General features: G+C 43.3%; 1 protein-coding gene across 1 annotated transcript in view; it reads right to left on the minus strand.

The window, feature by feature from the left end:
- LOC147463795 (mediator of RNA polymerase II transcription subunit 25-like) overlaps positions 1-26,815 on the minus strand; it is a 133,303-nt gene that overhangs the window by 91,677 nt on the left and 14,811 nt on the right. Inside the window, exon 7 of the mRNA XM_086491123.1 lies at positions 5,236-5,470. Coding sequence (XP_086347249.1) covers positions 5,236-5,470 — 235 coding nt within the window. The remainder of the gene's footprint in view (positions 1-5,235; positions 5,471-26,815) is intronic.

The raw sequence follows: 26,815 nt of genomic DNA on the forward strand, positions 1-26,815 counted from the left end.
TAAGTCTCTTTCCCAAAAGCTATGCGCGCTGCAAAAAGGATCAGATCCTCCGTAGAAGAAGAATCTTTTTCTACTCCGATACCACTATAACAAACTTGGACACTCCAAGTCAAGATTCTACAGCGACACAGCAAAGATTCAATTCAAAACAGTTCACAATTCACACTTGAGTAGACACGACCTGGCGTAGTTCCGAGCCTAGAGATATTGGCCCCAAAGACTGGCGTACCTTTTGGTATTTTTTTTTGTATTAATCTGTGTTCAAAGTACAAGAGAGTGGGTAGGTGCTCACTATCAGAATCTGCTTCCAGATGCTCTGAGAACTGAGGGCCTAACCACTTATTTATTAGTTACAAATAATGCCTAAGAGCAGAGCCCCAAAAGCTGTCAATTTTAAAAGCTTCTTAAAATAAAGCAGCTGGCTCAAAAGCCTTGCTAAATTAAAGCATCCAATCCTCAAAAGCTTGCATAGAATCAGCGCAAAAGCAGGGTTTCCATAGTGCTATCCGTACACTGTGCCACGTCACCATGCCAGCTGATTTCGCGCCGCAAATTCCGGAGCCTCCTAATGGCAACTTGTCAGTGCTTTTTGCAGTTGTGTGTGTGTGTGTGTGTGTCGGGGTCTGTTGCCACTCTGTCCAAGGCCATGCCACGTCACCCATTTATGACATAGAGGAATTACTATGTGTATATAAGGAACTTCTCTCTATCATTCATTCTCTCAAGCATTGGAAGCATTTTTTGTATGGTAGAGAGTTTATTGTGCGTACTGATCATCAAGCCCTCGAATGGCTTCAGTCTATGCCTAGTGCACATTGGAGTGACCGCCAAGCACGGTGGTCTCAATTTTTGAGCAATTTGGAGGTTTGATTGAGTATGTTCCAGGTAAAGCTGACCTTGTTGCAAATGTGTTAAGTCGCAAAGGACAGATTTTGGCTCTAGAGACAAGTTCAACAGTCTCTATTCAAGGAGTCTCTTTTGAGAGCATGAAGAACAAGTATGCAGATTCCGAGTTTCGTAAGCAATAGTTGCAACTATCTCATTCATGAGAATCTTTTGTATTTTCGTCATCGTCTTTGTATGTTGCCTCCTCTTAGGCAAGCCATATTGCACAATGCACATGATGCACTCACGGGTGGGCAGAAAGGCATGAATACCACTTTAGAGAAGTTAGATAGATTCATTTTTTGGCCTAAAATGTGAAAACATGTGTTCAAGTATGTCACACAATGTTCCATTTGACAAAATGGTAAAAGCTCCTAGGGGTAAGCAGCAAGGCCTCTTGCTACCGCTGCCTATTCCTTAAGAACCATTTCAGGGTATTTCCATGGATTTTGTGACTAATCTTCCACCTAGCTTGCATTCAAGAAATACTCATTGTCTAACCATTACTAATCATTTCAGCAAGTTTTGCATGTTCACTCCTTGTAAGGCCACAGTGACAGCACAAGATGTAGCACGTCTGTTCATTAAGCATTGGTATCCCCTTTGTGGTTTGCCAAAGTCGAATGTGTCAGATAGGGATGTCAAATTCACGTCACATTTTGGAAAGCACTTTATAAAAAAATTGGCACAAAGTTGAATTTTTAATCCCCATTTCACCCACAAGATGGTCAGACTGACATCTATAATCAGTTGCTTTCGATGTTTTTAAGTCTTATGTGCATGATCAGCAATCTCATTGGAAGCAATATCTCTCGTTAGTTCAAGCAATTTTGAATCATTTATTTCAATGCCATTGGTAGAACTCCGTATGAGGCAGCATTTGGCCGTCCGTTTCAATCTACATTGGGGTATATCAGACCCTCACTCATGCTGTCAGGCATCTCTCCAGTGCACAGAATGTGTTGGTAAGCGCAAGAAAGATCCGGACCAAGCAGCTCCCATTACTCCAAGAAGAAGCTAGGAGTCAAACCATCCTTCTCGGCAACTACCCTGGGGACCTCGTGGAGCTCCTCCAACTGAAGAGGCACCGCTAGTCTCTGACACGTTTCCTCAATGACTAGGCAAGGCATTTGCGCCCAAACATGCTCTCTGCATGCATCATGGCGCTTTGATTGTGGCTCAGCTGAAAGCAACTCACTGGCAAAAGTCTGTAGCGACTGCACACATATTCTCAGGCTCTGTACCAATTGACCCATCAGGTCTCCTCAGCTGACACAGAATGTGTTGGTAAGCGCAAGAAAGATCCGGACCAAGCAGCTCCCATTACTCCAAGAAGAAGCTAGGAGTCAAACCATCCTTCCCTCGGCAACTACCCTGGGGACCTCGTGGAGCTCCTCCAACTGAAGAGGCACCGCTAGTCTCTGACACATTTCCTCAATGACTAGGCAAGGCATTTGCGCCCAAACATGCTCTCTGCATGCATCATGGCGCTTTGATTGTGGCTCAGCTGAAAGCAACTCACTGGCAAAAGTCTGTAGCGACTGCACACATATTCTCAGGCTCTGTACCAATTGACCCATCAGGTCTCCTCAGCTGACAAACACTACTGCGCGCATGGCGAGGACCCCCAGTTTCAAAGAACTCGCCAGTAACTTGGTCTCCCACCTAGGTCCACTATGATGCCTGACAATGGAAGACAAACTCATGGCGCCGCTCCTCAATGGTGATCAGATACTGACGAGTATGTTGCATCTGCTTCTCCTGACGAGCCTACTGCATCTACTTCTCTAACCAAGGACTATCATGGTGGTACTCCTGCATCCGTTGTGAGGAAGCAATGCCCCGTCAAAGACGCTTCTCCTCCTCCTTGGTTGCATCCAAGCGAGCTGCAACTCCTAGAGGAAGAAGAGACTAAGCTCAGTAAGTCCATTGGCGACTCTACTAGCAGGGGTTCCTTGAGTGCCCAAACTCTGTCCAAAGCGCCACCACCCGCTCTCATAGAAATTTCTTACTCGGTTTTTAGGCCCCCTCGACCGGCGTCCACAAGTTGGTATGGGTTAGAGTTTTTAAACTCTAACTCCTTGGTCCTCTCGACTATATCTGCATGCCACGTCACAAACTTGTGACATCAAGGATGGAGGTCAAGCAGTTAAGTTTGATACATTTTCAGGCTACAAGGATACCCATCGAGCCCTTGCATTTATACAACGGTTTGACATGGTCTTTTCGAAGGTCGTTCTTTGGAAGCCTCCAAGGTGCGTCTTATCTGAGAGGTAACGCACACATGTGGTGGTCTATTTTGTTGTTGTACAAAGAGGCACCTAAGAAGTAGATAAAATTCAAGAAAATTTTCACTTTAGCATGGTTAACGGAAGAATATGAAGATGTCATCACAGCTTGACATCATTTGACAATGAAAAAGGAACACTTTGGGTGACTATTGCCAGAGGTTTTGGGATATCTTTCTACCAGTATCTTCTAGCATCAGGTTGAGCAGTTTAGTTGTAGACTATCAAAAGAGATTCGACAGTATTGCTTGAAGCAAGAGTCGGAATCCATTCAGAGGCTTATGGGACATGCCAAGGAAAGTTTTGGTATGCATGCCGGATCATTGACTTATCCTACTAACCAGCTAGTGTCCACATCAACGGGGGAAGAGACTTCCAAGGGGAAGCAAAATCGTAAAAACAAATCCACAGTGCCCAAATTGACAAGAAAGCAGCGTGTTGAGTACTTCAAAGAGGGCAAGTGTTATTGTGAAGAACACGCTTACTATGTATGTTTATTCATACTTAGATATAAGTTCAACTTTGAACGGAACTCGAAGACAAGAGACTCGAGAGATTGCTGTTGTTGTTCTAAACACTCAAAAAGCTTCTGTAAAATTTGGATCAGTTAAATATTCATCTTTGAAAGAATCAGAACATCAAAAATAACCGTAGAGATTGCCATATTCTTAGCTTGGTGCATTCGATTGAGTGCATTTGCTACCAAACTCTAAAGTTTTGGAACATATTCAATAACCATATGGAAATTGGCAAGAATTTCACCCAACGTCCTTCACAAGGATTCATTACTAGTTGTGTGAAAATATATTGTAGTGATTGAAGATCCATCTTGACAACACGTAATGTTTCCAAGTATGATATGCAAGGACAATAGCTAACAACTCTTTGTCATAAACCGGATAACATATCTATATGATAGTAAATTTTTTGCTATCAAATGGAATAATGTTGTCATTTTGCATGAAAACTCCACCGCTTAAGCTTTTCAAACTTCATCAATTTTGAGAGAGGAGCAATAATGTCCAAAAACTTGTAGACCTTGGTGTCACAAACTTATGACGTCGCACTATCGTCCCGTTGCTAACGTGGACAAGACCGTACGATGTACGGATTTCTACTTCCTGCGTTGACTGCGTTTTGGGACAGCTTTTGGGCCATTTGCTTTTGAGTTAAACTGCTTTTGGAGCTCTTCTTTTTAGGATGTCCCTTGTAAGAATAAATAAACCCTTAGGGGCCTTGCTCTTTAGAGCATCTCGACGCAGAGTCTGACAGCAGAGGTCCCCTCCACAGTTGTACTTTGCTCAAGCATTGATATGAAAGAAATACCAAAAGGGGCGCCAGTCTCTGGGCCCAATCTCTCTGGGCACGGAACTAGGCCGGGCCGTGTTGACCAAGATTTTAAAGTTGTTAAGTATTTTAAGTGATTCTCTCGTGTGTCGTGCCAGATTTCCAACTTGGGGTGCCCAAGTCTATGACACTTGGTATGATAAAAATTTACTAAACCCAAGAATGAGCGAACATCTCAGATAGTTGTTGGAAGAGGCCACTCAACAATAACTTTGATTTTTTGAGGATCAACTGCTATTCCATCTGCCAAGATAACATGTCAATCGGATCTTTGAAAAGTTTGCTCTTCTTCTTGTTGATGTAAAGCACGTTATCTAAAACACCAACGAATATGCTCTTTGTGTTTTGCAATGTTCTTACTGAAAACCAGGATGCCATCCAAGTAAATTACGACGAATTTATCCAGAAATGGGCAAAAATTCCATCTACGTTGCTGCCTTTATGATTATCGAAAAATAAATCAAATCAGATAGCTTTATGCTCTTTTTCACTGTTTTTATTAGTTTTGGTGAAGGACGCCTGCTCTACAAAGTTCATCCACCTCTACTATCATCTATGCTGAGAGCTGTCCTTTTACCTTAAAAAAAGTATGGTGTGTGTGTTAGTCGGTTTCTTTTCTATATCTGTGTCTATTCATGTGTAAAAAATCACTCAAAAGAAAACTTGTTTCAAGATTTTTTGCCACTGTCTCACTAATTAGAATTTGCAAACCAACCTGCAGTCGGGGCTCTCACTGTTGCTGCAGCTGCTTGAGGTGCTGAAGGCAATGAAGTAGCCGAAGAGGCTTCAACCTTAGGTAACACCACAGAAGGCACTACTGGTGTTGGCCCACCAGAGGAATGAATCAGTGCCTGCCGTGCCTCCACAAAGTTATCAGATATCAAAACCATGTGATGAGCATATTTGGAAACTTCCATGGGAGTGTCTGCTGCTCGTGTAGTGCGCTTCGCCTGTACAACATGTTAAGTACAGTTCACAATTACTTGACAAAAATAACCTACATGTAACTGGTTTAACATATGGAGTTATGTCACAAACATTGTCAGGCCTGATCCTATCATTACTTATCTACACATTCATGCCTACAGAAAATAATCCTAGATTTCTAAAGCATTTCTCAAACATTAACGTTCATAAGGTCATAATAGTCCGAACTAGCAAATTATAAGAGAGGATAAAACACTCATAAAAATACAAAAGCAAGAAACACAGTAAATTAAAAAAGGAAAAACTAAATCACTTTACTTGTTACTAAACAAAAATGATTAAAACAGACCATTATTCACTTAAAAATATTTTTAGAAGAGGCATTGTCACAAACGGGAGCGCATAACAATATAAAATACATTCGGATAAATAGGATTTATCACTTATTACTGAAGCCAGAGGATTAGAGAGAAATAAATAGAGAGAGAGATAGAGAGTGAGAAGATCGACACAGTACTGGGGACGAGAAGATGGGCTGGTCCCCCCCCGTAATAGTATCTTTATTACTGAGGAGAAGTCTATACAAGCACTTGAACCAAACGTATTACCACGTTCGTTCTAGAATAAGACTTGATGGTTCCCGGAAGCCTCAGCTTCCGCTTCCGATTCCTAGGGCAAAACCCTATTCCAAGGAACTTCCGTTCCTTATTCCAATTCCTCGAGAATCAACGTTCTCGCCTCTGGATCTCACCTTCCAGACTCAGGGCATGGCATCCATGCAACTCTTTTCCAACTCTCTTTCCAGAGTCCTCTTCCTGCAGAACAACTCTGCTTTCTCGGACACGAAGTCCTTACTTGGGAATCCCAACTTCCGGATCACAACTTGGGAGACTACCTCTCTCCGATCCGTGGATCTACTTCCCAAACTCAGGTACGAAACGCTTGGGCTGATCTGGCTCTAGTTCCTCAGAGCGCTTTTCTCCTGCAGAGGCTCATGCCTTCCTCTGCTCCTACTCCCTCACGAAGAGGAAGTACACCTGCAATCAAATACTCAAAGATCAGAACATGAAAATTGTTACCTTCAAAGTCTCGACGCTCGAAACGCAACTCCGTTCTCGAAAAAGCAATTCCCCGGAAGAGATCTCTCCATAGAAAATCCTCTCTTCCAATCCTACACACAAAAGAGGTGTGTTCTCGGGTTCCTTCTCGTAAATCAGCCCCGTCTACGACGTTTATGGGCTGAAAACAGAGAAAAACAGCAACTTGTCGCGATGGAAACACGCTTCGTAGGCACTTCTTCGCAAGGGAACTCACGCACTGGGTCTTGGCGACATCTGGTACACTTGGGGCAGCCATGGGCATCACCGGCAACGTCTTCTTTACGGCTGAAATCTGCAGCAGCATCTCCTCCTTGCAAAGATTGGTCCTCCTCTCTGAGTGAGGGCATGTGATGCTTTTATAGCTCCTAGCCACGGGCACGAATAGCTGCTCGGGTAGAGATCGCGGCCATTTTTTTTATTTTATTTTTTTTTCAAAAAAACTTCTTTTTTTTTTTTTGTTCTGCCAAAAAAAGAGAGAGAGAAAACGCTGGCTGATCTGTTGCCTTATTTATCAGATGGCTGCCCACTTATTAAGTGGGCGGCCGACGTATTTTAAAAATAGTCTGAACCTGCCCAAAAACTCAATAAAACCTTATAAGTTAAAAACAATGCTTTCACACCACTTCCCAGGCGTCCCTGGATGCAATCACATGCACAGTTGCAATGCAGACATAGACTTCCTCGCGGGAAAGCATCTGCTTTCCCGAAAAGCAATCCCGCTTTCTTAAAAAGCATCTGTTTTTCCTCAAAGTTTCCTCTCAACCCATCTTCATTCAAGTGCTTGCTTTTTCCTTGTGCACAATTCTAACACAGTTCGGAATTTCCTCCCGACTATGGATATTCCCTTTCCGATGCACCCGTCACCCACCTTGTGACGCATCAAGAATACCCATCACCTAGTCCTTTCCTACCGAACTTACGGTACAATCTCCTTCACGATGCTCTATGTCACCCATCCTATGACGCATCAGAGATGTCCGTTCCCGGATGGTCGGATACTTCTTTCCGATACTCCTTGTCACCCATCCGATGTGACGCATCACAAGTACCCGTTCCTGGTGGCCTTACAGATATTCCCTTTCACAGTGCTCCCGTCATTACTCTGAATGACGCACTAGGAATATTCTGTACTCGGATGTCTCCAGTGAGAAAAACCCTCTCACTTAAAATTCCAATAATTCATTTAGAATTATTTTTTCCTTGGTGTCCTAAGCGAGAAAACCCTCTCACTTATAAATCCAATAATTCATTTAGAATTATTTTTCTGTAAGATAGAGCCAATTTAGCAACAGGCATAAACAAAATAAGTTGAAGAAGCTTAGTCACATTCCTTCATAAGGTCAGGATAGTCTGAAGTTACGAATTATAAGAGAGGATAAAATACAAAAACAAGGGGAACAAGAAAACATAAAAGGAGAGACTAAATCGCTTAATTTGTTATTAAACAGAACTAGATGAAAACAAACCTTTATCATTAAAAATGCTTTTAACAAAAGGGCACAAGCAAAATAAGTTAAGAAGCTTACTTGAGTAAAACTCGAAACAAGTACTCAATTTTAAACTGACAAGTATAAGACAGTAGAAAGACTTAATCCTAGAAATCGGACTGTTTCAAATATTTAGAAACCTAAATCTTGCCACTTTTGAGGATAGGACCACCTCCTTTCGGAATCAATAAGTATGGCTTAGGGAGCATAAAGTGTCACAGCTGGGGTTTAGGCCCCTAGGTCACGATCCACGAGTTCACTAGGGTTAGTCCTAATCCTCCGGGTCTTCAATGGCTTGACGTGTCAGAAGAAGAAGAAGATATAGGGATTACCAACTTACAGGTTCTTGCCAAGTGGCCCCATTATTAAAAAATTTGTTTTGTTTTGTTTTCGGAGTCGGGTAGGGCACGCCCGGCCGCTCCCCTCATACACCAAAAAAGTATACAAGAAGAACGACCAGGACTATGCACCCAGAAACCGAAGGCAGACGGTTTAGCATTATTAAAATGGGTTTGAGCCAAGGGCCTTTAATTATGTAACTAGGGATCTCTTTCAAGGATTATTCTACCGCGTGGAGAAGCAGAGCAGAGCCAAAGAGTTGTACCCTATTGAAGCAATATAAAGAAATACCAAAAGGGGCACCATCGTTCAAGGCCATTGCACTCTAGGAGTGGAACTCTGCCACTCCGTGTCTCGTGTGGATTCTCTCTGTTAGTTCAATTATTTTGAAGTGACTAAAAGTCTGTTCAATCTGTTCTTTTCAGTTGGCACGTGATGCACATCCCGCTACAGTGGTATCAGAGCTTCAGCCATGTGCTTTTCTAAAGGCATATCCGTCCCTCAAGAGATGACAGAGCAAGATAGCGCTTTGAGAATCTACAGAAAAAAATTTCCCTTTTCTCAAGAAAAAACCGCACCTACATGAACCTACATATGGTAGCTATAGGGTCAGATGTAGAAGAAACAACAAGAGGAGGAGGAGATGAAGGAGAAAGAGTTCATAAATTCCCTAAAAAGCACCTCCTTGGCATTTGTTTGTAATGGATTTTATCTGTTTTGCACTAGTAGTGGTGCCGACTTGAGTATGCTTGGTTTTTAATGCTATCATTTAAATATCTTCGGCTGGGCTTTACTAAGAGGAGTGTTCATGTTTGATGTAAATGGTCTGGGGAACGTTTAGTTGTAAGCTGGAAACCTCTAGGCGTTTAGTTGTAAGTTGGAAATGTCACAAAGTGATGACGTGGCACGACTACCGGCACACCACAATCATTTGATAAGTTGTTCCGACTTATGGGTACCTGCCGACAGGGCCCAAGGGACACAAGAAATTTAAATAACATTGACTAGACAATTGTACAGATTTTCCGCAAATTGCGCTAACAGGCTAACGTGGATTGTGGAACGGATTTCCGTAAAAAGCATAAACGTGCTCACGTCGCAGGCTGTACGAATTTCCGCAAATTGCGCTCACTGCTTTTTAGGAGTTCCAACGCTAGCTTTTGAGATCAGATGCTTTTGGGTTTATTGCTTTTGAATTGAATGATTTTGGGACTCTGCTTTTGAGCATCCCTTGTAAGTTTAAAGGAACCTCTGGGGCCTCACTCTGCAAAGCATCTGGACGCAGAGTCTAAGAGCAGAGGTCCCTCGGAAGTTGTAACTTTGCTCAAGCATTAAAATAAAATAAATACCGAAAGGGGCACCAGAATTTGGGGCCAATACCTCTGGGCACGGAACTACGTCGGGCCGTGTCGACTCATGTATCGTGTCAGATTTCCGACTAGGGGTACCCAAGTTTGTAACAGTGGTATCAGAGCTCAGCCAACTTCTCTTCTACCGGGAAATCCAATCCTTTTATTGCCACAGATGCAAACAACAAATCCCGCAAGAATCAAACGAACCCACCCGACAACTCCACACATGGTGAAAGTGTAACCAGAACGGTGTTAAAGAACAGGGCGGAACGTGAGATGGAACGGCGGATCGACGGAAGGCGGGGTGGAACGGGCAAAAGTAGGCATTTTGGGGACAGATTTGGGGTTGTTTGGGGGACATATTTGGGTCATTTTGAGGGCACGTTTGGGGGCATTTTTAGGCCTGTTTAGAAGTTGATTTGGGACTAAGCAATTCAAGACTTGCTTTAGTCGGCCATTCCGGCCCCGTCTGTTCCGGCCACCCTCCCCCTCCCCGTTCCCGTCTTGTTTGGACCCTCCCGTTCCCGGTCCGGGTAACTATGGTACGGACCTCCACGGCCTACGGAGTATGAACGAATGGAGATGCAACATCAACAGCACGTTGATGCCTGTGCTAAGCAAAGGCTACAGTATTCAAAGGATCCTCGCTACACAAAACTTTTGATCTGACACCTGATTGATGAGGTGCATTCTCGATGGCGTATGGCCATCCATTCACAATTAAAGTCCGCACTAAAGAAACCACATGCTCCACGAATGTACATTTAAGATGAACTTGATGTTATTGAACGACAAGTCAACCAAATATTAAAAACCACAAAGCCTCCAAAGAGACGCAGCAAGGAAACAAATTACCCCAGTTATTTGGATCAACAATCTTCTTTTGCAAATGCACGAGAAGCCAAGAAGCGTGTACGCTTCGAGGGTGTGTCAAGTTCGTCCTCCTCTTCTCATTCCAATGATGAGGACAGAAAGGGCAAGAAACGACGAAAGACTCAAAGACACGGAAAAAACAAGAAGGCTAAGAAAAGCAGATCTTGGAAATTTTATGTCACAGGCTTGGGCACCCCAGGTCGGGAATCTGGCACAACACACGAGAGAATCACTTAAAATACTTCACAACTTGAAAACCACAGTTCAAATTTGGTCGACAAGGCTCGGCGTAGTTCCATGCCAAGAGAGATTGACCCCAAAGACTGGCATCCCTCCCGGTATTTCTTTTTGTATTAATCTTTGAGCAAAGTACATCTCCCGCGGGTCCTCATCTCTTAGACTCTACGTCCAAATGCCCTTAGAAGTGAGGCCCCTAGGGTCCTCATATTCTTACAAGGGTTTCCAGAAGCAAAGCCCCAAAAGCTTAAACTCAAAAGCAAATGTCAGGTGCAACAAAAGAGAATAAGGATTTTGCTCGGATCTAGTACTTCGCACACAAACACAAGGGACACTTTGCTTCACTTGAAAGACTGCACTTAACTTAAAGAAAGAGAGAGACACGAGAGAGAAAAGAGACGACACAAGGACGTCGGATCCCAACCCTCAAGGGTCCCCCTTGCTCTATTGCGAGAGCAAGTACTTTCTTTATTCTAGCACAATTTCTACTACAATGATGCTCATGCTGATGCTAATGGGTACTGACGCTACTGATGCTGGGTACCGAAGTACGGAAGGGTACTAAGGTTCTAGGTCGATGACGATGGTGTCAACAACGAGATACTGATGGATCTTTGTCGAAGACGGAGATGTCGATGACGAGGTACTGATGGAGTCTATGTCGACGACGATGGTGACTGTGCCGAGGACGACGATGCTGTCATCGTCAAGTCCGGGGCTACGATGACGATGACGATGTCGGCGACGATGACGACCGTCACGGACACAAGATGTCGCCATGACGATCACGACGCCAAGCTAGGGCTGAAATCTGAAAACGCTAGGTCTAACTGCTCTTGATCTGCAACCGCTACGCCACTACGGGGCTGATCTGCAACCGCCGATGCGGGCAAGGCTTGGAATGCAAAAACGCTGGCAGATCTGGCTGAATCTGCAAAACGCTAGGCTGATTAGGGGCTGAAAACTGAATGCGGAAGATCTGCAACACAACGGGGCTTGCAACGAGGATCTGCTACCGGATTGGGTCAGATCTAACGAAGCTATGGGTTGAAAGTGCTAACGCTGGCAGATCTGGGCTGAAATCTGCAAAACGCTAATGCTCTCACTTGAATCTGCAAACTGCCACGGGCTTGGGCTGATCTGCAAAACGCTAGACTGCAGGCTGAAAAACGATGAGGATGGATCCACAAACGCTAGCCAAACTGCTGAGAAAACACTATTGGAGTTGATCTGCTGCATGGCTAACTTGTGCACTTCAGTTCCCTTCTATCTTCTGCTTCTATTGAGTGCCCAATGGGTTTCTTTTATAGATTCTTTGGCAATTTGCACTACCTACTGTTCCAACAAAAGTCACTTATTAATAAATAAGTGAAAAATGTGTACTTTGGAAAAAAGGGTTCTATGCTCTGGAAAATGCTCATGCTGGGATAATTGTTATGTGCAAGAGAGGGTATGTAAGTGCCACCAGCCTGGACATCCACGTCCTACTAGAGGCTCACAAAGGTGCCAGGCTCAGTCCTAGCCTAAGACTCATGCTAGACTATGGCAGAAGCATGTCCAGGGGGCGCAAGTGAAGTGCGCACGTGACAGCAAAAGGCCCAAAAATTGGTGGTCCCAAAAGCTGTCAGCGCTGAATGCGAAAATCCGTACGTTGTGCCACGTCAGTCTGTCAAAACGGTTTTCGGGAACCCAAACAACGTGCCACGGCAACATCTGTATTGCCTGCCACGTCAGCAATCTGCCAGTGGGGTCCGTACACCTATGCCACATCATCTGGTATGTCCACGGGTGATCATGTTACGTCAATTTGTGACATACCCCCCTCTTGAAAGAATTGTAATCGCCCCCAATTACGCCTGCAAAACAGATCGAGGCCATAAACCGGTTCAGTAGACACTGACTCTAAGTACCGACGCTTTAGACAACACTAATCCAGCACTTGTACAAAGACGACAGTCACATCACATCATGTCACATTCAGATTGCATTCACATTCACATACCATAGAATCTAGGACCGTGATTCCTGGCGACATATTTCGCAATCGCATCTAGATTTATCCCAGATCTCACTGATGTCGGATTAGCTAATCCCATATCACGATCACGTCCATGGATTTTGAGACCGAAATGCTGCAGTCATTTGGTCAATCATTCCACTCAAGCACTGTCGTGTGTCAGTAATCATTTTCGGGGATCCCATGTCGAAGTACTTCTCTCATAAAGTCATTCAGCAGAATACTGTCAGTACATCAGTATCCCTGAAACCCAAAGCGAAATCAATGACTCTATTCCGTCCAGGTAATTTGTGACAAAGGAGCGGAGTAATTCCCCTCTTGTGCAATCCCGCCTGCACCAGATTCAACCCACAGATCTATGGGAACTCTAGGAATAGGCACAGCTAGACAAAAAGCGTCGAGGTAAAGTTCCAAATCTGAGGAGTATCAGCTAGGTCCTCCTCCTCCATCCATTTCGCATTCAATGTCGGATGGTTCTTAACTAAGAACCACCGTTCACTTTACCTTTCTCTTTCATGTCTTGGAAAGCCAATATTTGTTTCTAAACGAGTATCTTCTCGCTCTCTTTCAATTCAGGTTCATCGGGATTCGGGAGCTATCACAGCTCCAAAGCCATCATCATCATCTCATTGATAATCGTGTTATATGCTCACAAATAACAGGTTCTTCCATACAACATTGGTTTCATCCAAAAATTCAAAATCTTCTTCCAAAAAGTCTTATTTCATAAATTCATACAGCAAAATAATGCTAATTCATCCATGATGTTCTATCTAAAATATGTTCTGGAACGAGTATCTCCTCGTCCCACTGTATTCCCATTCTGTCAGTCATCCTTATTCTTGTGCATTGTTGGGGCACCATGCAACGATATGTCCTTGTTGTCCACATTCAAAACACTTTCCTGCTATGAAATATTCATCTCTCTAGTCTTTTGTCAGTCGAGATCGTATATCTTTCTGTTCTTCTGTCAGTAAGATCGTGTATCTATTTGTCGTCTGTTTTTGTTCTTACTTGTCGAAGGTTCATCTGTTCGGTAAGTCAAGTTACCCGAATGCATAGCGAATCCCCGCTTGGCATGTCCCATCAATTGTTGAATGGACTCCTCAAGGGAGTAGTCTCGAATTTCTTTGGGGAGTCCAAAACAAAACCTCTCAATCTGCTCCTTAAAACTGATCTTCTTGAAAGAAGAGGTCTGAAGGAAAGTATCCCAAAATCTTTCACAAGAATCATCCAAAGTGTCACCCCTGATCATCCGAAGGTGGTTCCCGAGAACAAGGACATATATCTACGCGGTGCCCCAAAATGGCACATGAGTGAAAATGACTGACAGATTGAAATAGAACTGGGCGACGGATACTCGCTCTAAAACAGATACTAGATAGAAAATTGAAAAGATATTAATGACCTGATAGTATTTTGTTTTATGACTTCATGAATGAACGATTTTGAAATAGGAATTTTCAAAGTTGACTTTGATTTATGTATGAAATTAATGTTTTCTGGACGATCCTCCTATTTGTGTACAGATAATACATGAAATCGAGAATGAGATGATGACGAATTGGGAGCAATGACAAGTCCAGAATGAACCCGATCACGGTTCGAGATGAATTTTGAATGATGATGATGAATGATTGAATGAAACTGTGGTGAGCACATCAAGAGTTCCCAAGGGATGAGATGGCTACACAGCGATAAGATGACTAGAACTGAATGATTGAAACACTCTGTTTAGTATGAACTTAGTGTCTGATTGACGAACTGGAATTCTCGGAAATGATTACTCACACATGTGATTGTGTTTGAGTGCAGGATTGAAAGATGAAATGATTGATGAAACCGACTGCAACATTTCGGTCTTGAGAAATCTATGGACATGATCGCAATAAGAATTAGCTAATCCAACATGAGTGAGGTCCGGTGTGGATCTAGATGCGATCGCTAAATGCGTTGCTAGGAATCATGGCCCTAAATCTGAATGGATTCTATGTAATATGACTTCAATGTGATGTTATGTGACTGTCATATTTGTACAAGTGTTGGATTTGTGTCGTCTAGTGCGTTGGTACTTAAGAGTCAGTGTCTACAGAACTGGTTTATGGCCTCTATCTGTCTTGCGGACGTAATCGAGGGCGATTACAATTCTTTCAAGAGGGGGGTATGTCACAAAGTGATGACGTGGCACGACTAGCCGGACACCAAATTCACTTGATAAGTTGTTCTAACTTATGGGTACCTGGCGACAGGGCCCAAGGGACACAAGAAATTTAAATAATGCTGATTGGACAACTGTACGGATTTTTTGCAAATTGCACTGACAGGCTAACGTGGACTGCCATATGGATTTCCTTAAAAAGCGTTGACGTGCTCACGTGGCAGGCTGTACGGATTTTCGCAAATTGCGTTGGCTAATTTTAGGAGTCCCAACGCTAGCTTTTGAGAGCAGATGCTTTTGGGTTTATTGCTTTTGAACTGAATGCTATTGGGGCTCTGAGCTTCCCTTGTAAGTTTATAAGAACCTCTAGGGCCTCACTCTGCAGAGCATCTAGACGTAGAGTCTGAGAGCAAGACCGTGTCGACTCTATTTTCAGTTGTGATAAATTGTTTTTAAGTGATTTTCTCATGTGTCGTGTCAGATTTCCGACTTGGGGTGCTTAAGTGTGTAACAAGAAACCTCTGAACGATGCAGGTTGGTGGTCTGGGGAGTGTTTAGTTGTATTTTGAGCCTCCAAGCGACGCAGGCTGCGGTCTAGGGAGCGTTTGGTTGTATCAATCTTCTAAGCTCATGGCCCGGACCTTTTAAGGTTATTTGCAAAGGGAGTAAGGAGTAGTCGTTGAGTACCTTCATGCCTAGGACCGTCTGGCTAGGAGGAGTACTCAACGGTGTTGTTTGTTATGTCTTGTAACATGTATATGTAAGCATCTATGTTGCATCATGATGTGCCAACCATTGAATATTCCTCGATGAGATTGCTTAGGTATGTAACTTTAGTGCATCAAGACATCCCTCTAAAGATCAGTACGGTCTGGCTCTGCTGGCTAATATTGCTACACCAAAATATCAAGAGCTCCGATGTAAAATAAGAAAACTCAATGACCCTCGGGATTGACCCTCGCATATTTTTATCTAACTTCAGTTGTTTTGCAGATATAGTCCCGCATGATTACTCTTCTTTCCAAAAAAGGGAGGTTAGGACTCCTTGAGCCTAGCCCTAGCCAACTTGCAATCACCGCCTAGGGGCCTAAACCCTGGCAATAGAAGAAAAAGATAGAAGGATTACCAACTTACAGGTTAGGATTAAAAACCCCAACCCTTGACCAACTTATAGAACCTTGGCCGAGGGGCCTAGACCATAAATAGACTTCAATGCTTTTCATGTGAAGCTTTTGAGTTTGAACCAAGGGCCTTTAAAAATGTAACTACAAGTCTATCTCATGAATTATTCTACCGCTTGGAGAAGCAGAGCATAGCAGAGTTGTACCATGGCGAAGCAATGTAAACAAATACCAGAAGGGGTGCCATCGTTTTTAGCCATTGCACTCTGGGAGTGAAACTCCCACCACTCTGTCTCTTGTGGATTCTCTCTTTTAATTCAAATGTTTTAAAGTGCCTATAGGTCTGTTCAATGTATTCTTTTCAGATGGCACGTGGTGTCAACTTAAGTGCCTATAGGTCTGTTCAGTGTATTCTTTTCAATTGGCACGTGGTGTCCGTCCCGTAACACTCCTATCAGAGCTTCACGCATGTGCTTTTTTGAAAGCATAGCGGTCCCTCCAGAGCAGAGAGAGCAAGATAGCGCTTCGAGAATCTACATTATTAAAAAAAAAAAAAAAATCTCAAGAGAAAACCTGACCCACATGAATCTACAAAAGGAAACTATAGGATGGGATGAAGGAGAAACGACAAGAGAAGGAGAAAGAGTTTGTATTTGCCCTAAAAAGAACAAAAAACATGCTTTTTAATCTTTTTTGGTTTGCAGAGAGGTCTCTAAAAATCTCTTGAACGAATGAGAATTTGGATATAAGACTAAAGACAAAGTTGATGTCACAAATTGCTTACATGACAAGCCACTGAAGAACGGAGCAGACTTGCAGATCCCGGCCAAGGGGCTCAAACCCTAGAAGAAGCAAAAGAAGAATTACGTGGGAAACTAATGACGTGGCAAAGCTATATAGAATCCCGTTGGCATGCTGACGTGGCAACTGTACGGATTTCCGCTGACATTGCTGACGTGGCAGTTGTACGCATTTCCGTTGGTGAAGTGGCAACTGTACGGATTTCCGCAAAACACGCTGGCAGCTTTTGGCACTTTTTGACCGGTTGCGTTTGAGTTAAAGCTTTTCATGTAAACTGCTTTTGGACCCAGGGCCTTTAAATATGAGGCCATGGGCTCATTCTCTGGCATGCTTCTGGACGAAGGTGTAGAGCGTGGAGTACCGGCTTGTACTATGTTGATGCAATATAAAGAAATACTGAAAGGGGCGCCAAGGTTTTGGGCCAATACTCTCTGAGGTGCAATTCCGCCACTCTGTGTCACATGTCGTCTTTCTCTCTCAGTTCAGTTGTTATTGAAGTGCTAAAAGTTTGTTCAACCTGTTCTTTTCTATTGGCACGTGGTGCCCATCTTGTGACACTAATATCAGAGCATCAGACGTGTGCTTTTCTGGAAGCATACCGGTCCTACAAAAGAGCAGGCAGAGAGAGCAAACCAGAGACTGTTGGAATTTTATTTCATTTGAAGACATACCCCGGACTTAGTAGCCACTCCCCCCCTTACTTCATCATGCATCGGGCGCGCTCCCGTCTTCACCACTCATGTCTTACAGGGCATAAGCCATAAAGATCACTTGCAAGAGAAGGATCCAAGATTTGTTTCGAGCTGCTATTTTTCTCAGAGGCAGTGCCATGCAATGATGGAAGTCTATAGCTACCAAGCCGCACACTCCAAGGAATTGGGAAGCTTTCAAGAAAATATTTGCCCAAAGTTATTGGTTTTTGACATCTTCCTTCGCAGTGCAACTCCTGGCAGAGTGGGTATCCCGAAATGCTTGCCATGGAAACCCTAGCAGATTATAACTAGAAATTTCTCAACATCTCTCAGTAGGTGTCTCTTTTCGAGCTAAAAACCTTGGAAGTCCAGTGTGATTGCCAGGTCTTGGGACTACCATCATCGCCACAAGAACATTGCTTGTCCAAGCTTGTTTCGACTATTCAAGAGTTTGTGGATCATGTTGCGGTCATCTATGACCTTATAGAAGGAACCTAACCCTAATTTTTGGTGCAGGTTTCAGGATGGAAAGTCAGTTGACTTTTCGAGCTCGACTGATGTCGAGATGGCTTTTTAAGTTTGAGAGCTTGTTTGGTGATCGTGTTTGAAATTTGTTTAAAATAGATGGTATCTGTTTTGAACCTGTCTGGGTGCCGATTTGAATTGTTTGACTCTGGTTTTAATACCGGTTTTATTGATTGGTGATTGTACTCCCGGGTGGAGAAGTGTGAAATACTGTTTTGGTATTGTTTGAACCTCGGAACGACGCAACCGGGATGTCTGGGAGCGTTTCGTTGTATGCCGCAGACGGGATGTCACAGGAGCATTTCGTTGTCTGCTTGAAAACCTTGGAACGATGCAGACGGGATGTCTAGGGAGCATTTCGTTGTATGTTGGGGAACGTTTGGTTGTATGCTTGAACCTCCAAGCGACGTAGGCTACGGTCTGGGGAGCGTTTGGTTGTACAGTCCTCTGAGGTCATGATCCGGACCTTTTAGGCTATTTGTGGGAGGAGTGACGAGGTAGTTGTTGAGTAGCTTCATACCGCAAACCGTTTGTCTCAGGGGAGTGCTCAACGACATTGTTTGTTGTGTCTGTAACATGCATATGTGAGCATTTGTGTTGCATTGTGATGTGCCAGCCACTAAATATTCCTAATTGGATGAGATTGCCTCGGTATGTAATTTTAGTGCATCAAGACATCCATGGAAGATCAGTGCGGTCTGCATGTGATGGATAATTTTACTACATCGGAATATCAAGAGTTCCAATCTGGACGAAAGGGAAAGCCAACTCCTTAACAAAAAAAGCAAATGGATTGTCCCTCTGAATGTCCCTCGGAAATTTTGAAGCTAACTTGAGTTGTTTTGCAGATATGTTGTAATCGCGAACGATTACTATCTCTCAAGAAGGGGGGATGTCACAAATTGCTCACGTGTCAAGCCACGGAAGAACGGAGCCGACTTGCAGATCCCGACTGAGGAGCCTAAACCCTAGAAGAAGCAGAAGAAGAATTGTGGGAGGATTTGATGATGTGGCAAAGCTGTACGGAATCCCTGATTTCACGCTGGCATGCTGACGTGACAGCTGTACGGATTTCCGCAACACACGCTGGCAGCTTTTGACACTTTTTGACTAATTGCTTTTGAGTTTAAAGCTTTTCATGTAAACTGCTTTTGGGCCTAGGGTCTTCAATGATGAGTCCATGGACTCATTCTCTGGCATACTTCTAAACGAAGGTGTTGAGCATGGAGTAGTACCGGCTTGTACTGTGTTGATGCAATATAAAGAAATACCAAAAGGGGCGCCAAGGTTTGGGGCTAATACTCTCTGGGGTGGAATTCCGCCACTCCGTGTCATATGTCGTCTCTCTCTCAGATCAATTGTTATTGAAGTGCTAAAAGTTTGTTCAATTTGTTCTTTTCTATTGGCACGTGGTGACCATCTTGTGACAATTGATCCTCTTGACGAGCCCTACTCATTGACACGAACAGAATTTGGTTCCGACAATTTTGAAAAATTAGGCTTTTTAGCAGCAAATTAGGGTTTTTTTGCAACAAAAAAATCACCATGTGTAAATTGATGTTTTTGGAAGTTATTGTTATTTGTGTGCAGAAAACATGTTTTAGGAGCGAGGAATAAGCCTTTTGCAGCATGGAGCTAAGCATCCACTTTGTTGCAACAAGTAGAACCGTCTGTTTGAAATACTCTTTGGAATTTGTTTGTAATGCATTTTATCTGTTTTGGGTGTTGACTTGAGAATGCTTGGTTTTTAATGCTTCGTGTTTAATGTTGTCTTTTGAGTATCTTCAGCTTTGGGCTTTCCTAAGGAGTCTTCATGTTTGATGTGACACACCTCCTGAGGAGTCTTCATGTTTGATGTGAAATCTCTGAACAACGTAGACCAAACGTTTGGGGAGCGTTCTATTGTATCTGGAGCCTCCAAGCAACGTAGGCTACAGTCTAGGCGTTTTGGTTGTATCTGTCCTCTAAGCTCATGGCCCGAAACCTTTTAGGTTATTTGCGGGAGTAGTGAGCAGATATTCGTCGAGTACCTTCATGCCTAAGACCATCTTTCTGAGAGGAGTGCTCAACGGCACTGTTTGTTATGTCTTGTAACATGAATATGTAAGCATCTGTTCTGCATCATGATGTGCCAACCATTGAACATTCCTAATTGGGTGAGATTGCCTCAGTATGTAACTTTAGTGCATCGAGACACCCCTTTAAAGATCAATGTGGTCTGGGTGTGTTGGCTAATTTTGCAACGCCAGAATATCAAGAGCTAAGATACAGAATGAGAAAACTGAATGACCCTCGAATATATTTGATCTAACTTGAGTTGTTTTGTAAATATAATCCCGGAGTAATCCGGATGATTACTCTTCTTTCAAGAAGGGAGAATGTCACAAACTGCTGACGTGTCAAGCCACTAAAGACCCGGAGGGTTAGGACTCCTTGAGCTCAACCCTGGCCAACTTGCACATCGTCGCCTAGGGGCCTAGACCCTGGCAGAAAAAGAAGAAGATAGAAGGATTACCAACTTATAGGTTCTTGCCGAGTGGCCCCATTATTAAAATGGGTTAGGGTTTTCACCCCGACCAACTTATAGAACCTTGGCTGAGGGGCCCAAACCATAAATAAAGCAGATGCTTTTAGACTTTAGTGCTTTTCATGTAAATTTTTTGAGTTTGGGCCAAGGGCCTTAAAATATGTAACTAGGAATCACTCTCAAGGATTATTCTACCGCGTGGAGAAGCAAAGCAGAATGGAGTTGTACCTTATTGAAGCAACATAAAGAAATACCAAAAGGGGCCCCATAGTTTGGGGCCATTGCACTCTGGGAGTGGAACTCTACCACTCCGTGTCTCGTGTGGGTTCTCTCTTTCACTTAAGTTCTTTTGAAGCGCCTAAAAGTCTATTCAGTCTATTCTTTTTAGTGCACATGTGATGCCCGTCCTACTACATTAAGGGACAAGCTATCGCTCCCCTATTTTGCTAAGTAAAGAAAGACTATTTTACAACTTCAAGGCACTGAAGGCCTTTGTACATGAGTTGGAAAAACATTTGAGAGAAAAGTGACAACAAGTGTGCCAAAGACCCTTGAAGAAGTGATTAAGTTCACACATAATTATGAAGACCAGACATGCTTTGATAGGACACGAATCCCACATAAAAAGCCAAAGCTCAAATTGACACTTCATGGCCATTTTCGAAAGGGAAAGGAAAGTTCCCAATGTCAAAGACATAAAACTTACCTTCAAAAAGAAGCAATCAAAGGGATGTACACCTAGCCGAGAAGAGTTCGAACAAGCTAAAATAAAAAAATTTGTCTCACCTGCTTATCACCTAATCATTCAAAATGGAATTCTTAAGAAAAGGAGATAAGGATAAGGATAAAGTATTTGAAAATGTCACAAAAGGGAGCGCACATAATTAATCAATAAGCAAGAAATAAATAAACTTTCGACTAAAAGAGACAAGGGAGAAGATCGACACAGTATTGGGGGCTAGAAGATGGGTTGGTCCCCACCTTAAAGAGAACCTTTATTAGGAAGAATCTTTATACAAGCACAAGAACTGGAGAAACCCCTCTGTTCTAAATTCCATACTTGATGGTCAATTCCTTTCAGTTCAGAAAAATTGTGCGAGAGGAGCTCTCAAATCCGTTTCCGTCAGTACTTGGAGCGTGAAGCTCCACAAACCGTTCCTGATTCCGTTTCCGGAATCCCTGAGCATAGGCCGAGGCCTCCTTGATCCTTCTCCATGATGGAGTACATGCAAAAGCACAAACACGAAATAACAATTGGTAGGGCGTATTCACAATCGGTACCTACAGCTCCAAGTGCGGAAAAGCGACCATCACACACTGGATTCTCACGATCACTTGCAGATTCCCGACAACAGAGTCTTCAAGAGCTAGCGTTGGCAAAACTGAGAGAGAGAGAGAGAGAGAGAGAGAGAGAGAGAGAGAGAGAGAGAGAGAGAGAGAGAAATGAAATGAAATGAAACGTTATATTAACGTCTTCAAAAAGGCCAGAATGACCTATGAGACCAAACTGATACAAAAGTGGTGAATCTGTTACAAAGTCTGGGTACCTTAGTACTAAAGTACTAAGTGTGAAAAGTGTGAGAGTGTGAAAATAAATGTGAAAAACTAAATACAAAGTATTAAATAAACTTCTTAGGAGCATTCTGGGTGTCTGGCTAGAATGCTTCTAATCCTCTGTTGTAGTCTCCTCCGGTGAAGTGTGCTTCTGCATCTCGGTCGTGGTCGTCTCGATTTCCTAAGCTCAATCGCCTTGTCAATGAGGGTGCTTTGGTATGGGTGTGGATACTCCTTAGTGCTGGCTGCTGGTCTCTTGCTTCTAAGTTCTCCTTCCACTCCTGCTTCTCTCGATCCGAAGAAATCTGTGATCTGCCTCTAAGGCTGTAGTGCTCTTTGTCTTCTCATTAGATTATCCCTGTGCCGATGTATTTCCAGTAGGTACAAGCCTAAGCATCTTTGATCTTGGTATTGCATGACTCTATCTAGAGGTCCAAAGCCTTCTTTAAATAGGCAATGGAAACGCCCACGTATCTCATAGTATACGGTGCAATGGCATATGTAGTGTAATTCTGTCTCCGGCTCCATTCCGCATAACTTGCAAATTCTGCTCTCAGGTGGGATTCCCCTAAATCTGCCAAATTCAATTTCCAGCTGGTGTGAGGATGTACGAATCTAACCAATAGCACATCTCAAACCATGAGACAGGTGGGTATCCATGTAGCTCGGGCAAATCACAAATCCATCTTCAGATAGCTGTAGGAAGTTTTCTTTGTAGTCGGCCATCTTCGTGCCCAATCTTGTGTAGGGTCTACCCATGTCCTCTTAGTATCCAACTGTATAAGATCCTGACGGATGATTTTATTAATCTCCATTCGTGTAATTGCAAGTGACGGACCCTCAAGAGAGTATTGGTAGGGGGGTAATCTTTCCATACTGAACCCGTGTCTCTGAAACCACGAAGAGAGTTGCGCATACCAGCATGATGTATCCCCTTTCATTGCTAACTGTCGAGAGGATTCAAGGGCCAATCTAGTATATCGGCAATTATTTGTATCCCACAAACCATGTATAAAGGACACTGATCTGGTAAGAGCTTCAATTTCTATCGGAGGGGCAGCTAGTTCCGCTCGGATAATCGCGTGTGGTACGGAGGCCTTGGCTCTAATCATTCGGGAAATCATAGATACCAAAGGTCTCTCCATTGGCTTCCAATTATCCTGATCCACAGATGGTCCCCAAATCAGGACTCCATAAAGCATAGCCGAGACACCACAGTATCAAAGAGCCAAAGTTTTGTTCATGGTTCCTGAAATTGCACTTGTGAACACATCCTCTCCAACCCTCCCAAGGCCGCAGAGGCTCTGAACAATCTAGCCTCCGCTGCTTTCTTAAGAGTAAACTTCGGTCCTACAAATACCACACCAAGGTATGTGTATGCATCTGTGTACTCTACTGTATCCTGGCCATATGCAAATGTAGGTGCCGATCTCCTAACCCACTACGGTGTGGTGTTAAACACCATAACTTTGGTTTTACCCAAATTCACCGACAGTTCGCTGTCCTCCGCGAATTTATGCAATGCATCTAACTGCCTCTGCATTCCATCTGGTGATTCTGCTATCAATACAATATCATCTGCATACAACAACAAAGGGATCCATGACCCTGCAAGTTGAGCACCTCTGTCACCCTCTCTATCAATGTAATCTGATACCTCATCTATATACATACCAAAGAAAGTAGGGGACAGTGGGCATCCCTGCTTTACTCCAACGATGGAATGAACAATGTCGGAATCCCCTTCTGGAGTACGTACATAACCAGTTACTGACCCATATAAGGCCATGATCCCCCAGATAATCTCTTTGGGGACCCCTAACTCTTGCATTCTGCGCATCAATCTGGCCCTTGGTACTGTATCAAAAGCTTTCCGAAAACCACAAAGCAACAATACATCCTTCTCCCGCTTGCTCTTCCTTCCTCAATAATGGCTCTGAGCGTAAGAATATGATCTAGAGTGGAATAACCAGCTTGTCATGTTGCCCTTATGCCCTCATTCTCTGCCCATCTACTCAATTTTTGTTCCAGAATGGATGCGTACAGTCGGGTCAATGTGTGACCCACCATAATGGTACGGTAGTTACCGGGTCAATGTGTGACCCACCATAATGGTACGGTAGTTACCGGGTATCATAGGATCCCCTGACTTGATTTCCAAGATTCAAGTAATCCTTCACACACGACCCAATTAAACAAACGAGCAAGGACTTCTGAAAGAGAGAGAGAGAGAGAGAGAGCTGATTTTATAGGCACCTGGGACCGGTAGGAATAGGCGGTGCGGTGCGGGCAACAATAGTTGCAAAGGGAGCGCTAGAGGCGCGAGAAGGCTTGCAACAGTTTTGGCGAGAGAGAGAGAGAGAGAGAGAGAGAGAGAGAGAGAGAGAGAGAGAGAGAGAGAGAGAGAACGTTAATTTCAGCCCAAGAGATAGTGTTGGCATTTTTTTTTAGAAACCTTGCTTTATTTTAGTAATTGGCTGCCCATTTATTAAGTGGGCAGCCGGTCGTCTTTTAAAAATGTGTGAACCTTTATAAAAACTCAATAAAGCTCAATGAGCTGAAAATGGATGCTATACAACAATTCCCAGACGTCCCTTGATGCAATTCTTAGGCACAGATGCAATGCAAACACAGATTCCTCGCGGAAAAGCATCTGCTTTTCCTAGAAAGCACTTCAAAAAATTCCGCTTTTTAGAAAAAGCTTCTCAGAACCCATCTTTATTCTTGTGCCTGCGTCTTTACGCGTACTCCTTTTTCCAATTCGGATTTCTTGCTAGACCAATGGAATATTCCCTTTTCGATGCTCCCATCACCCATCATGTGATGCATCACAAATATCCAGTGTCGAGTCTCGCCTACTGAACTAACGGTACAACACCTTCGCGATGCTTAATGTCACCCATCATATGACACATAAAAGTTGTCCGTTCCTAATGGCTTTTATCAATTCTAGTAGATCTACAATTCCTAACATTTACAGTTCAAATGTACAGATTTAAATATCCTAATTTCAATAAATAGAAATTACTCAAAAAATAAGAAAACAATCCATTTAGCAACATCCCTCTGGCTTCTAAACAACTGTCCTCAACTGTAGTGCTTGTACATATCCTTCCAGAATATCATGATAAGATTCTAATTCCTGCTCAGTCATCCATTGAGCGTCTTAAGTAGAATAATTCCTGCTCAGTCATCCACTGAGCGTCTTACGTAGAATAATTATTGAACTTTGACAAATACTTCCATGTAATCATTTCGGACTTTAGTGGCCGCTCTTGATGATCAACGATCTGCTCCGGTTGGAGTATTTTTTTGTTTCCTTAAACTCAAGAGGTTCCTCAACAATAGGCTGATTTGGACTGCCAAGCATTATGGATCCTCCAATGAGGCGGTAGCTCTAATTAGAATGTCACATCGTTTACTTCGTCAATTATCTTAAACCGCCCATAATAACAATTGGAAAGTTTCACCACTTTCCCTTTATGAGTCACTTGTTTCTTTAGTCTTGCCTCAGTCTTATGGACATCCTCAGGGGCTATGCGTATCAGATGATACCCGCTCTATGCGACTAGAGATGCTTGCACCTTGTAACTTATCTAGAATATCATCAATCCGAGGAATCGGAAACCGATTCTTGATAATGATCTTGTTTAAGACAGGTAGTCTATGCATATTCGAAACGTGTCATCTTTGTCTTTAGCACCAGTAAACTTGGAGAGCGGTAAGGCGAAGTACTCGGTCGTACGAGACCTTTTTCCAAAAGCTCGTTGAGTTGCTTCAAAATTTCCTCTTGTTGAGCAAGACTTACCCTATAAGGGAGGGGGTGGGTTTGGGGGAGAGCTACCGTGTACAAGATCAATGCGATGATCTTCCGGACATTCCGGAGGTATATACCTAGATGAATCCCCGGTGGCTTATCCATAAGAGTGTTCGTGAAACAATCTTTATACTCTTCAAAAAATTGAAAACATTTGATTTCCAAATTGGAGAGCGAACCCTCGTTAATTTTATCCTTTTCTGTGCGAAAATCAAGTAAACACAAACGCACTTTTTTATTTTCTTTTTAATGAAGATATGGCTTACAATAGGGAATAACCAATCCCCATGGGGCCAATGCTTCTGGGCACGGAACTCTGTCGTTCCGTGCCGTGTCAACTCTCTCTCTATCAAAGTTCAGTGGTTTTGAAGTTTCTGTTCATGTGTTGTTGTTGATTTGTCGCTTGGAGTGTCCAAGCCTGTAACACTTTGCACCTCCACGCGGGAGCATACCAGAGAATGCGCCCTTGGATCATATTTAAAGGCCCTTGGCCATGAAAAGAGTTACATGAAAAGCTTCAAGTTCTAAAAGCATCTGGCCTCAAAATAGGCGTTGAAATCAACAAGCGTGATGCAGAATTCCGTACAGTGCCACATCAGCACATCAATGCGATTTGCGACAAACCGAGATCTGCAGGTTGGCTAGTGGCTTGACACGTCAGCAGTTTGTGACATGAGGCCCTAGTGTTTTGCAGTTTCCAATGAGATAAAGTTGCCCGTTGATCAAGGATCATAGAGAATCATATCAATACCCGCTGGTTATTCACAC

Source organism: Adiantum capillus-veneris, chromosome 2 (genome assembly GCF_014529385.1).
Source record: "Adiantum capillus-veneris isolate H3 chromosome 2, ASM1452938v2, whole genome shotgun sequence".
NCBI classification, from domain to species: domain Eukaryota; kingdom Viridiplantae; phylum Streptophyta; class Polypodiopsida; order Polypodiales; family Pteridaceae; genus Adiantum; species Adiantum capillus-veneris.